The 12954-nt window shown below is 44.0% G+C and overlaps 1 protein-coding gene across 2 annotated transcripts in view; it reads right to left on the bottom strand.

Annotated features, from left to right (window-relative positions):
- Positions 1-12954, bottom strand: part of LOC133609869 (retinal-specific phospholipid-transporting ATPase ABCA4-like) — a 600088-nt gene that overhangs the window by 371424 nt on the left and 215710 nt on the right. The window contains exons 50-51 of one of the 2 annotated variants that reach the window (XM_061965894.2): positions 10458-10707; positions 10033-10383 (exon numbers count right to left, since the gene is read on the bottom strand). The exons of the other annotated variant lie outside the window; for it this stretch is intronic. Coding sequence (XP_061821878.2) covers positions 10264-10383; positions 10458-10707 — 370 coding nt within the window. The 3' untranslated portion in view covers positions 10033-10263. Of the gene's footprint in view, positions 1-10032; positions 10384-10457; positions 10708-12954 lie in introns of those variants that run through there. 2 annotated transcript variants of the gene reach the window in all.

The raw sequence follows: 12954 nt of genomic DNA, 5'->3' as shown, positions 1-12954 counted from the left end.
ACAAATAACAGATTTCTCTGCTTCTAGAATTTTCTTGGAACACTTTGAATATCTTGTTGAGTGAGGAAAGGAAAACAATAAAATATGTTTTAAAAGAACCAGGATGAAGTAATAAAGGGCTGGAATAATATAAGAATGAATATAATTAATAAGTAATAGAAACTCTCAGAAGTCAAATAAGTGAAGGCACAAAGAGGATTGATGAATAATCATTTATAAAGTTATAAAAAGGACTTACCAGGCGTCACGCTGTGCATTTGCACGACCAGAAGAAAGAATAAAAACAAGTTCATGATGTCAGCACGAAACAAAAAGATGTTTGTCACTTTTAATCCCGCAGAGAAAGACAAAAGTGACGAACACTCGCTTGACTCGCAAACAGGACAAATGAAGCAGGAAATGTCGAGGCTCTTTTAATAATGCTCCACCTGAGCCAATGAGGAGTCAGCATTCTTGGCGCGTCACTGTTACTAGGGAAGACCAAACGCTTGTGAAGAGAAAAGTGGCAGCAGTCAACTAACAAGAAGTCTTCTACTGGACTCACTAGAGAGCGCCCCTTGTGGCCACGTCAGGTAAATGCTTGTGTGGCTTTTCTGGGAAATCACGTGACTTGACAAACAAAAGGTGTGTCAAGTTTGCCGCCAAACTTGGAAAGAGAAGAAAGAAAGAGGAATGAAGGTGAGATTTAGAGTTGAAAGTAATGACATCCAATCAGTGATGGTATTGTAGTCCTCTCAAGAAAGCATCAATACAAGAAATGATTGATAGACATAAAGTGGCTACTTCTTTTTATTTCCTCCATTATGTCTCCCAAGCGTGAGGCGTCCCTGGTGGGGTAACGGGACACGCTTCGGCCTCGCATGGGTTGGATTCCCGGCCAGGGTTGCATCAGGAAGTTTCATCCTGAGTAAAAAGTCAGCAGAAAGCATTCATGCCATTGACTGGCTGTGGCCAAAGTGCTGAACGTGGGGGGAAAGTGTGAGGCAGACGCTTCTGCTGGCACAATATCAAAGAAAGTGAAAGTGAAATTAGACACGGTGAAGCCAAACATTGACTGCATGCTTGTTTCTAAACGCAGCGACCGTCACGAAAGATAAAGATGGTTTCTTATGACAAATAAATCATTTTTATTATGTTTTCACTTTTATTTTGTCGTAGCTGTCAAAAGTGAACACACTTATCCACATAGGTGAGTAGTAACCAGTTACATTTACTTAGATAAGAAACACAACTTTTACTTTGCTATATAACATTGTTACATTTATTGATATCATAGTTATTTATCATCTATTTAATATTGCTTGTCAAGGCCCTTGCTGGGAATTGTGGTCCCTCTGAAAGAGTATCTTTGTGGGCCCCTCTACCCCATTCATTGCCACCTTCAATCTTTGTCTTTTTTACTCTTCTTGACAGTGCCTGGCGTCATGCACACAATTTGTTTCATTTTCTTTCATGATGAACCAAGTCAGAGTATTATTATGTAAATGCTGTATTATTATTCAATGACACATTTTACAAGAGCACATGAAACACATCATGATAAGGTAACTAAGGTCATGATTCAGTAATTATTAAGAACAATGTTTCTTACTGTGTAGAAGTTGAATGTGTCACAATACAATTCAATGCAGCCTCTAATGGGCGCACATGTTTGTCCGACAGTGATATGTGTGTAACACACATGCACAGTCGCATCCTTGCTCTACAATCAACTGCCGACTGTTTTTTGTAATGAACTAGTGACTTGTCCTGAGTGTAGCACAGCCAGGTGACAGCTAACGTAGGCTCTAGAGCAGTGGTTCTTAACCTTGTTGGAGGTACTGAACCCCACCAGTTTCATATGCGCATTCACCGAACCCTTCTTTAGTAAAAAAAAAATAATAATAATTCTTAATTTAATCTTAATGTATAACTATTAATCATGAAATGATGTTATTATATTAAATAAATACTAATAAAGATATATTTTACAAACAGAAAGTTACAGGAATGTACACATGATCCCATGTTTACATCTCATTGTGCAACATGTGAATGTTTTAGTGGGAACTAAATGCGATATCGGAAAGGGGTACAAATGATTTCCAAAGCAGGACCCCCACCCAGACATACAATACTAGTACACAGCTCATGAAAAACAATATGTTGTGTTACTGTCATTGTAAGTGGGCCAAAACACTTATTTTAGAAATTAATCCCATGGAAATGACTTCTGTCATTTGATTATAATAATAAAACATTGAACTTGGTATTTAGTCAGGTTTGGGACAGGTGTGCTGCTGGTGTGGCCTCAGTGTGCACATCTAAGTTAAAGTACCAATGATTGTCACACACTAGGTGTGATGAAATTTGTCCTATGCATTTGACTCATCAAATGTTTGTTCAGCCCCTGGGAGGTGAGGGGAGTAGTGAGCAGCAGCGGTGCCACGCTCGGGAATCATTTTTGGTGATTTAACCCCCAATTCCAGCCCTTGATACTGAGTGCCAAGCAGGGAGGTAATGGCTCCCATTTTTATAGTCTTTGGTATGACTCGGCCGGGGTTTGAACTCACAACCTACCCATCTCAGGGCGGACACTCTAACCACTAGGCCACTGAGTAGGTCCACGCATATGGAAAATTAGAGGGAACACTGTTTGGGGGTATCAAACACGGAGGCTCCAGTTTACACGAGGACCACTTTATGTACCTTCTTTCAAAAACCTCCGCTCCACTCCAACGTGTCATCACTTCCGCTCTTAGCGCCTTCAAAATAAGAGCTCAAGGCATATACTGTATAACAGCGCATAACAGGAACTTAACATCACAAAGAGGAAAGCCCATAAAAATAGGTTACAAAAGTTATCTAATAAGAAGCCCAAAAGTGCAAAAACAATAATGTTCGTGTTGGAGGAGTTGCGAATTAGGTACACCTGCAGTCTGCAGGTGTACCTAATGTTGTGGCCCTGTAGTCATTCACAACTCCTCCAACACGAACATTATTGTTTTTGCACTTTTTGGCTTCTTATGAAATAACTTTTTTAAATAGATTAAATCTTGCACGTGGAAAGTTTAAGTGTGGGCTTTAGTTGATATAAAAATTCTACGGCGGGGGTGCAGGAGGCGGGATTACTGCGAGCCTCAGCCAGTGCGTCTTTTGCAGCCGTTTTATGATCGCTCAGCACAAGAAATACGTTACACACATACAGTTGTTGACAAAATACACTGTACATTATATACCTCAGCTAACTAAACTATGGAAATGTATAATATAATTCATATAGCAATACGGTTTCACTGCACAGCAGGCCAGCAGTTAGCCGAGTCCGCAATCCATGTTGAGGCACTGAGTGACGTGCCTCAACTGGCTGCTGTTCACCGCTCCGTCTCTTCTCAGTATTTGAATGGCAAATGTGAAAATTCAGCGATTTTGAATAAAAATAATCGAAAACTGGTGAAGTTAAATGGAAAATGACTTTATAGTTTAATCACTGAATACATATAACAATTTAATTAATTTGTTTTCTTTTTACATTTTTTTTCTTTCAATGAGGCAGGTGAGGCGAGGCCTCACCTGCCTCTAGTGACCGCACGTCACTGGATTATAATATAATAAGACATAATAACAATGTGTGTTCTGGATCTAAATTCATTCATGGAAAATAAATTGTTAAACAATGAATCTTTTTAGTGAGGTAGCATCTTCTATTTTTCACCCAAAAACTAATCTACTTAGGTGTACAAATAAAGTCTTACTTATTAATTGTATCATATTTATTAACAAGATTGTGTAACACAAACAACAACAATATGTGACGTTAGAAAATGTGCCGACTATTAAAATTGTCATTTTGAATTTGCGTACAGGATGTAGAATGACAATGATCTCGACCCACCATTAAAACAAACGGGAAGATTGGAGCATGTGGAAGGAAGTTATGACTGTTACAATGTTCCACCACAAGGGGGCGATGTTGGTGTCGATATCAATGACTAGTCATGATCAGACCCCGACTGAAGGGCCTAATATCAGTTTGCAAGGAGATCCAAACATCTAAAGAGAAGTAACGACAATTTGATGGTTGATGGCGAGGGGCAGTTTTCGCCGCCAGGCTCCGCCCACCACCAATGAATACCAACAGGTACTGACCCATTATGCACGACGGGGTGTCATCATCGTCATGTGTACCAACTCTGTTTGCAATCTAAGTTTGTGGAGCCAAGTTATATTTCTCTATCTTCTTGTTATGGGACATTCATCCTCTGCTGTTGCCATTTCTAATATAAAGTAGTGTAAAGTTCTTACTTATATCTGTCAGTAAAGTCGCCATGAAAGCGCTAAAACATACCGGTGTCGTGAGTTTACATTATTCACCCAAGGAACTTTAGTTATTAGAGAACTCCGGTCGAACGGTTTTTCACGGGACACCTTGTTGTTGTTTCCGGATGAGGAGATGCTGCTCCGTTATTGATTGAAGTAAAGTCTGAATGTCATTAAAACAGTTAGCGCCATCTTTTGACACTTCTTCCACTCCCGTCCTTGCACGCTACACCGCTACGACAAAGATGACGGGGAGAAGACGCTGCTGAAGGTGAGCCACGTAAATAAGACCGCTCACAAAATGCTACATCCGGAAGCGACTGTCAGAAATCGGCTTGAAGATGATGTGTAAAACATGTAAAACATCATCTATGCAACATTTTGACCAAAGAACCACCATCACATGTTATGTAGACCACAAGGAAGTCTTTTACATTTAGAAAAATGTAATAAGACTCCTTTAATGCGCCTTGGGGGTGGATGAGATCCGCCCGGAGTTCCTTAAGGCTCTGGATGTTGTGGGGCTGTCTTGGTTGACAAGACTCTGCAACATCGCGTGGACATCGGGGGCGGTACCTCTGGATTGGCAGACCGGGGTGGTGGTTCCTCTCTTTAAGAAGGGGAACCGGAGGGTGTGTTCTAACTATCGTGAGATCACACTCCTCAGCCTTCCCGGTAAGGTCTATTCAGGTGTACTGGAGAGGAGGCTACGCCGGATAGTCGAACCTCGGATTCAGGAGGTACAGTGTGGTTTTCGTCCTGGTCGTGGAACTGTGGACCAGCTCTATACTCTCGGCAGGGTCCTTGAGGGTGCATGGGAGTTTGCCCAACCAGTCTACATGTGCTTTGTGGACTTGGAGAAGGCATTCGACCGTGTCCCTCGGGAAGTCCTGTGGGGAGTGCTCAGAGAGTATGGGGTAACGGACTGTCTTATTGTGGCAGTTCGCGCCCTGTATGATCACTGTCAGAGCTTGGTCCGCATTGCCGGCAGTAAGTCGGACTCGTTTCCAGTGAGGGTTGGTCTCCGCCAAGGCTGCCCTTTGTCACCGATTCTGTTCATAACCTTTATGGACAGAATTTCTAGGCGCAGTCAGGGCGTTGAGGGGATCTGGTTTGGTGGCTGCAGGATTAGGTCTCTGCTTTTTGCAGATGATGTGGTCCTGATGGCTTCATCTGGCCAGGATCTTCAGCTCTCACTGGATCGGTTTGCAGCCGAGTGGGAATCAGCACCTCCAAGTCCGAGTCCATGGTTCTCGCCCGGAAAAGGGTGGGGTGCCATCTCCGGGTTGGGGAGGAGATCTTGCCCCAAGTGGAGGAGTTCAAGTACCTCGGAGTCTTGTTCACGAGTGGGGGAAGAGTGAATCGTGAGATCGATAGGCGGATCAGTGCGGCGTCTTCAGTAATGCGGACGCTGTATCGATCCGTTGTGGTGAAGAAGGAGCCGAGCCGGAAGGCAAAGCTCTCGATTTACCGGTCGATCTACGTTCCTATCCTCACCTGTGGTCATGAGCTTTGGGTTATGACCGAAAGGACCCGGCCGAATGAGTTTCCTCCGCCGGGTGGCGGGGCTCTCCCTTAGAGATAGGGTGAGAAGCTCTGTCATCCGGGGGGAGCTCAAAGTAAAGCCGCTGCTCCTCCACATGGAGAGGAGCCAGATGAGGTGGTTCGGGCATCTGGTCAGGATGCCACCCGAACGCCTCCCTAGGGAGGTGTTTAGGGCACGTCCGACCGGTAGGAGGACACGGGGAAGACCCAGGACACGTCGGGAAGACTATATATCCCGGCTGGCCTGGGAACACCCCGGGATCCCCCGGGAGGAGCTGGACGAAGTGGCTGGGGAGAGGGAAGTCTGGGCTTCCCTGCTTAGGCTGCTGCCCCCACGACCCGACCTCGGATAAGCGGAAGAAGATGGATGGATGGATGGATAATGCGCCTTATGTATGAAAATAGACCTGACTAGACCCGCTCATCGGCAGTGCGCCTTATAATCCGGTGCGCCCTACGGTCCGGAAAATACGGCAAGTAAATGGTCATCGGGAAAATATCTTTATTTGTGTGGTTGTTAGCTCCAGGAACATTACATTCATGTCTGACAAAGCGCAAATACTGAAGAGATGAGGCTGATATCGAAAAGTGTTGAAATGCACTGAGCAACAACAATTAGCTTTTGCAAGCTGCCAATGTTTTATAAAAAAAAAAAAGGGTAGATTATTTCTGCATAAAGTGCTAAAACTAAATTATGTTCCCCGTGCTTCGTTCGAGTAACTAAAGAAGGCAAAAAAAAAAAAAAGCTTGGCATCTGAAGTAAATGTAATTCCCATTTACTGACCTGCCTTGGTCCTGGTCCTGCAGTCTGGGGCTGGCGAGGCCTGCAGGCACGTCATTGCTACAAAGGCAGTCGTTGAAAAATGCAGAGTTTTTCCACTTGTTCATGCAGAGTGCGACCTATTTCAGGTGCCATTCGAAGGGTTTTATAATTGAGATCGGCACCAAAATCGAGGTCAAAAGTATCTTTGACAAAAAAACAAAAAAAAACAGACAGATTATCTTATTTTAAGTACGAAACCCTAAAGCAGTGAAGTTGTCACGTTATGTAAATGGTAAATAAAAAGAGAATACAACAAATCCTTTTCAACTTATATTCAATTGAATAGACGGCAAAGACAAGATACTTAACGTTCCAACTGGTAAACTTAATTTTTTGCAAATATTAGCTCATTTGGAATTGTTTCAAAAAAGCTGGCACAAGTGGCAAAAAAGACTGAGAAAGTTGAGGAATGCTCATCAAACACTTATTTGGAACATCCCACAGGTGAACAGGCTAATTGGGAACAGGTGGGTGCCATGATTGGGTATACAAGCAGCTTCCATGAAATGCTCAGTCGTTCACCAACAAGGACGGGGCGAGGGTCACCGCTTTGTCAACAAATGCGTGAGCAAATTGTTTAAGAACAACATTTCTCGACCAGCTATTGCAAGGAATTTCGGGATTTCACCATCTAAGGTCTGTAACATCATCAAAATGTTCAGAAAATCTGGAGAAATCACTGCACGTAAGCGATGATATTACGGACCTTCGATCCCTCAGGCGGTACTGCGTCAAGAAGCGACATCAGTGCGTAAAGGATTTCACCACATGGGCTCAGGAACACTTCAGAAAACCACTGTCAGTAACTACAGTTCGCCGCTACGTCTGTAAGTGCAAGTTAAAACTCTACTGTGAAAAGCGAAAGCCATTTATCAACAACACCCACTGGGCCTGAGCTCATCTAAGATGGACTCATGCAAAGTGGAAAAGTGTTCTGTGGTCTGACGAGTCCACATTTCATATTGTTTTTGGAAACTGTGGACGTCGTGTCCTCTGGACCAAAGACGAAAAGAACCATCCGGAACAACTTAAGCTGTACATCAAGCAAGAATGGGAAATAATTCCACCTGAAGAGCTTCAAAAATGTGTCTCCTCAGTTCCCAAGCGTTTACTGAGTGTTGTTAAAAGGAAAGGCCATGTAACACAGTGGTAAAAATGCCCTTCTGACAACTTTTTTGCAATGTGTTGCTGCCATTAAATTCTAAGTTAATGATTATTATCTGTTTTCATTTACGAATTACACAAAGAGACAACTTCACTGGTTTTGGGTTTTGTAATATAGCTCAGATTCTAGAATGTGTATTATAAGACAAGCAAATTGGCTTGACATAAAAAAGCCAAGGAACAAAAAAGGTATTTCCGGTCAAAAGTAAGCACTTTTGGCCTTCATTTCAGATTTTCATTATTGCACCCAGGTTGAATCGAGGCAACTTTCAATGCCTGGCTGGCGGTCGACTGACACACCCTCCACCGTCGACTAGTAGCTCGCGATCGACGTAATGGGCACCTCTGTTTTAGTGGGATTACATTATTCACCTCCAAGTCCGAGTCCATGGTTCTAGCCCGGAAAAGGGTGGAATGGGGAGGAGACCCTGCCCCAAGTGGAGGAGTTCAAGTACCTGGGAGTCTTGTTCACGAGTGAGGGAAGAGTGGATCATGAGATCGACAGGCGGATCGGTGCGGCGTCTTCAGTAATGCGGACGCTGTATCAATCCGTTGTGGTGAAGAAGGAGCTGAGCCGGAAGGCAAAGCTCTCAATTTACTGGTCGATCTACGTTCCCATCCTCACCTATGGTCATGAGCTTTGGGTTATGACCGAAAGGACAAGATCACGGGTACAAGCGGCCGAAATGACTTTCCTCCGCCGGGTGGCGGGGCTCTTGAGGGTACATGGGAGTTTGCCCAACCAGTCTACATGTGCTTTGTGGACTTGGAGAAGGCATTCGACCGTGTATCCCGGGAAGTCCTGTGGAGAGTGCTCAGAGAGTATGGGGTATCGGACTGTCTGATTGTGGCGGTTCGCGCCCTGTATAATCAGTGTCAGAGCTTGGTCCGCATTGCCGGCAGTAAGTCGGACTCGTTTCCAGTGAGGGTTGGACTCCGCCAAGGCTGCCTTTTGTCACCGATTCTGTTCATAACCTTTATGGACAGAATTTCTAGGCGCAGTCAGGGCGTTGAGGGGATCTGGTTTGGTGGCTGCAGGATTAGGTCTCTGCTTTTTGCAGATGATGTGGTCCTGATGGCTTCGTCTGGCCAAGATCTTCAGCTCTCACTGGATCGGTTCGCAGCCGAGTGTGAAGCGACTGGGATGGGAATCAGCACCTCCAAGTCCGAGTCCATGGTTCTCGCCCGGAAAAGGGTGGAGTGCCATCTCCGGGTTGGGGAGGAGATCTTGCCCCAAGTGGAGGAGTTCAAGTACCTCGGAGTCTTGTTCACGAGTGGGGGAAGAGTGGATCGTGATATCGATAGGCGGATCAGTGCGGCGTCTTCAGTAATGCGGACGCTGTATCGATCCGTTGTGGTGAAGAAGGAGCCGAGCCGGAAGGCAAAGCTCTCGATTTACCGGTCGATCTACGTTCCCATCCTCACCTATGGTCATGAGCTTTGGGTTATGACCGAAAGGACAAGATCACGGGTACAAGCGGCCCAAATGACTTTCCTACGCCGGGTGGCGGGTCTCTCCCTTAGAGATAGGGTGAGAAGCTCTGCCATCCTGGAGGAGCTCAAAGTAAAGCCGCTGCTCCTCCACATGGACAGGAGCCAGATGAGGTGGTTCGGGCATCTGGTTAGAATGCCACCCGAACGCCTCCCTAGGGAGGTGTTTTGGGCACGTCCGACCGGTAGGAGGCCACAGGGAAGACCCAGGACACGTTGGGAAGACTATGTCTCCCGGCTGGTCTGGGAACGCCTCGGGATCACCCCGGGAAGAGCTGGACGAAGTGGCTGGGGAGAGGAAAGTCTGGGCTTCCCTGCTTAGACCTTGGATAAGCGGAAGAAGATAGATGGATGGATGGATGGACATTATCCACCCACGGAACTTTTGTTATTGCTATAGTTCCGGTCGGACGGGTTTTCACGCGACACATTTTCAGCGTTGTGTGTTACGCTAAGAAGCCACGGATGTATAGATTCTGCTGGATTGCCTGATAAGAACACAAAGTTAGCCCCATCTTTGGACACTTCTCCTTAGACTCCTTGTCCAAAAGTTTAAGAACCACATTTCTAAACGCTACAATGTTAGTAAAACGTGAGGAAATTAATGTTTAAAAACGCCGGTTTCCACGGACATTTCACACGGCTGAAATAAGGAGAAACGTCTTCAACGAAGACGGACTCCAGTTGCCTCGATTGAACCTTTGCGGACTACCATGACCAGGATGACTGAGGTTCTACATGGACATAATTGATATTGTTGAATGTAAACAAGTGATGTGCATCAATGAAACTTTGTTGGAAATGTACGCCATTACCACTTTGTCTTCTTCCACCTTCTTGTAACGTGCTTGGTGGTTCTGCCTACAAAAAAGGATTGTGCTCCAAATCCCAAAAGCTACGTCCGTCAAGTACAATCGCCTCCCAAAGTAAATAAAGCTTCTTTACTTCCTGAGTCTCTTCACGGGGGTGCCCAGACCACCTTGCTGTGCCCCGGCAGCTTTTGGATGCAGAACTATGGCCTCGTCTTCTCTTGATTGTTGTTTGGCAAAATTGACAAAGACCTTCAAGAAGGGACACACATGCAAGCTTGGTGAGAAAATATTTACATTCCTCTTTAAACCTCTTTTGTTTTTACTTGATCGAGAGTGGTCTGTGACACCGAGTAGTCCTCGATGTTGAGCTGGTCTTTGTTGGCCAGGACCATCTGGAAGATCCTTGCCAGGGAGGAGGAGGCTATCTTGTACTGCAGGGTGTTGTAGTGTTTTTCCCTCTGGACGCAGCCGGGGAAGGTGCTCTCCATGAAGGCTTCGGCCGGGTTCAGATCGGGGGCGCAACCGGCCTTGGAGGCCCTGATCTTCATGGTCACCACGTAGCCATCACCAAATCTGACCGTGATGACAGATTTCATTTAATCGTAGCTTACAGATCTCTGGGCTGTATTGAGGTACCCTGTGCCAAGTGCTTGTACGATCTAAAGACGTCAGATACAAGTCCTGCCTGTCTAAGATAATATCTACCGTATTTTTCAGACTATAAGGCGCACTTAAAACCCTTTCATTTTCTCAAAACTCAACAGTGCGCATTATAACCCGGTACGTCTAATGTACGGAATAATTTCGACCTCGAAGCTATGTTATTTGGTACATGGTGCAATTACAAGTGTGACCAGTAGATGGCAGTCACACATAACAGATACGTTTAGACTGCAATATGACTCAAGTAAACAACACCAACATTTTATATGTTCCATTGAAAATATAAAACATTACACACAGCGCTCAAAAATCTATCAAAATGTTTTAGTACGACTTTGGTAAGCTATGAAGCCGCACCGCTTGATGGATTGTACTGTGCTTCAACATACAAGTATTATTGTCAGAATAATTGCATCTAAGTTATCACAAAACTTTGTGTTGAAACGAGTTCCCGGCGAGAAGACAAAAGCTGTCTTTGAACCTACCAAGAAGAAGGCTTGTAAAACTCCACTGTGTAGGATGGGAAGCAACATGAAGGTGTTCTGTTTCTTTCATGTATTGTAATCCACAGAAAGATTTTGTCTTGACCCAAGCAGGACCAGACTCCCCTCCAGGCGACCTTTTCTGTGAACTGTTTTAACGACCTTTTCTTTTGAACTGTTGTAATCAAAGGCGATGGCTGTTTACGGCCACCGTCCCTTTAGAAACAGCTGTTGCCATGTAATCAGGGAAAGTCCAAATAAAAGAGGAGGCGTACAATCTTTTGGCAGAGCGTAATGACACTGTAAAAGGGTACAGATGTACACGTTTCTCCTCACTGAGCCAAAATGAGTTCTGTCTCTGTTTGATTCTTGTTTAATATATGTGTTCAGTGTTTGAATCTGACAATTATTATTAAGTTAAAGTTATGGTGTGTGTATAAGGTAAGACATATTATCTGGCGTTTTGTTTTGAAATATTATGCAAAAGCAACTTTTCTGGTACCTGCTGATGTGTATTTGGGATCTGCATAAATCCTGAATATGTGCGCGCATCCGCCTTTGTAGTCTTTGCCGACAACGTAGTCGATAAACTTATTTTTTTTCTCTATCTTCTTGTTATGGGACATTCATCCTCCATTGTTGCCATTTCTAATATAAAGTAGTGTAAAGTTTTTACTTATATCTGTCAGTAAACTCGCCATGAAAGCACTAAAACATACCGGTGTAGTGAGTTTATATTATTCACCCAAGGAACTTTAGTTATTAGAGAGTTCCGGTCTTGACGGTTTTTCACGTTGTTGTTGCACTAGTGAGCCACGGATGATTGATTATAATTATTGATTGAAGTAAAGTCTGAATGCCATCTTTTGACACTTCTTCCACTCCCGTCCTTGCACGCTACACCGCAACAACAAAGATGACGGGGAGAAGACGCAGTCGAAGATGAGCCACGTAAATAAGACCGCCCACAAAACGGCGCATCCTGAAGCGACTGTCTTTTACATTCAGAAAAAAATAAAATAAAATATGACTCCTTTAATGCGCCTTATAATCCGGTGCGCCTTTCATGGCGAGTATACTGACAGATATAAGTAGGAACTTTACACTACTTTATATTAGAAATGGCAACAGTGGAGTATGAATGTCCCATAACAAGAAGATAGAGAAAAAGAAGAAGCTTATCGACTACGGCGGTGGACGTGCGCAAATTTTCAGGACTTATGCAGATCCCAAATACACATCAGCAGGTACCAGAAAGGTAAGAAAAGTTGTTTTAGCATAATACTGTGAAGATAATATATATTATATATTATATACTTTAATATATAATATATCTCTGACTACGGTAGCCGTAATGGGCCGACAATCCATCAAGTGGTGCGCCTTCAAAGTCGTACTAAAACATTTTGACAGATTTTTAAGTCTACATGTATCTCTTATGTGTGACTGCCATCTACTGGTCACACTTATCATTACACCATGTACCAAATAAAATTGCTTCGAGGTCGGTAAACACAACCAGCATTATTCCGTACATGTTAGAATAATTATGTGTAAGTTATCACACAACTGTTATGCTTAAAGGCCGTTGCTATAGTTATTATCAATTGTGCTGAAGTTGTACTTTTCTATCTGTGCAAAGTGAACAATTTGCAATCTTGGATTGCAGTCGTCT

The sequence above is a fragment of the Nerophis lumbriciformis genome, linkage group LG07 (assembly GCF_033978685.3).
Source record: "Nerophis lumbriciformis linkage group LG07, RoL_Nlum_v2.1, whole genome shotgun sequence".
In the NCBI taxonomy this organism is placed as follows: Eukaryota; Metazoa; Chordata; class Actinopteri; order Syngnathiformes; family Syngnathidae; genus Nerophis; species Nerophis lumbriciformis.
The sequence above is the reverse complement of the archived record's forward strand: the minus strand, read 5'-3'. Positions and strand labels throughout refer to the sequence as shown.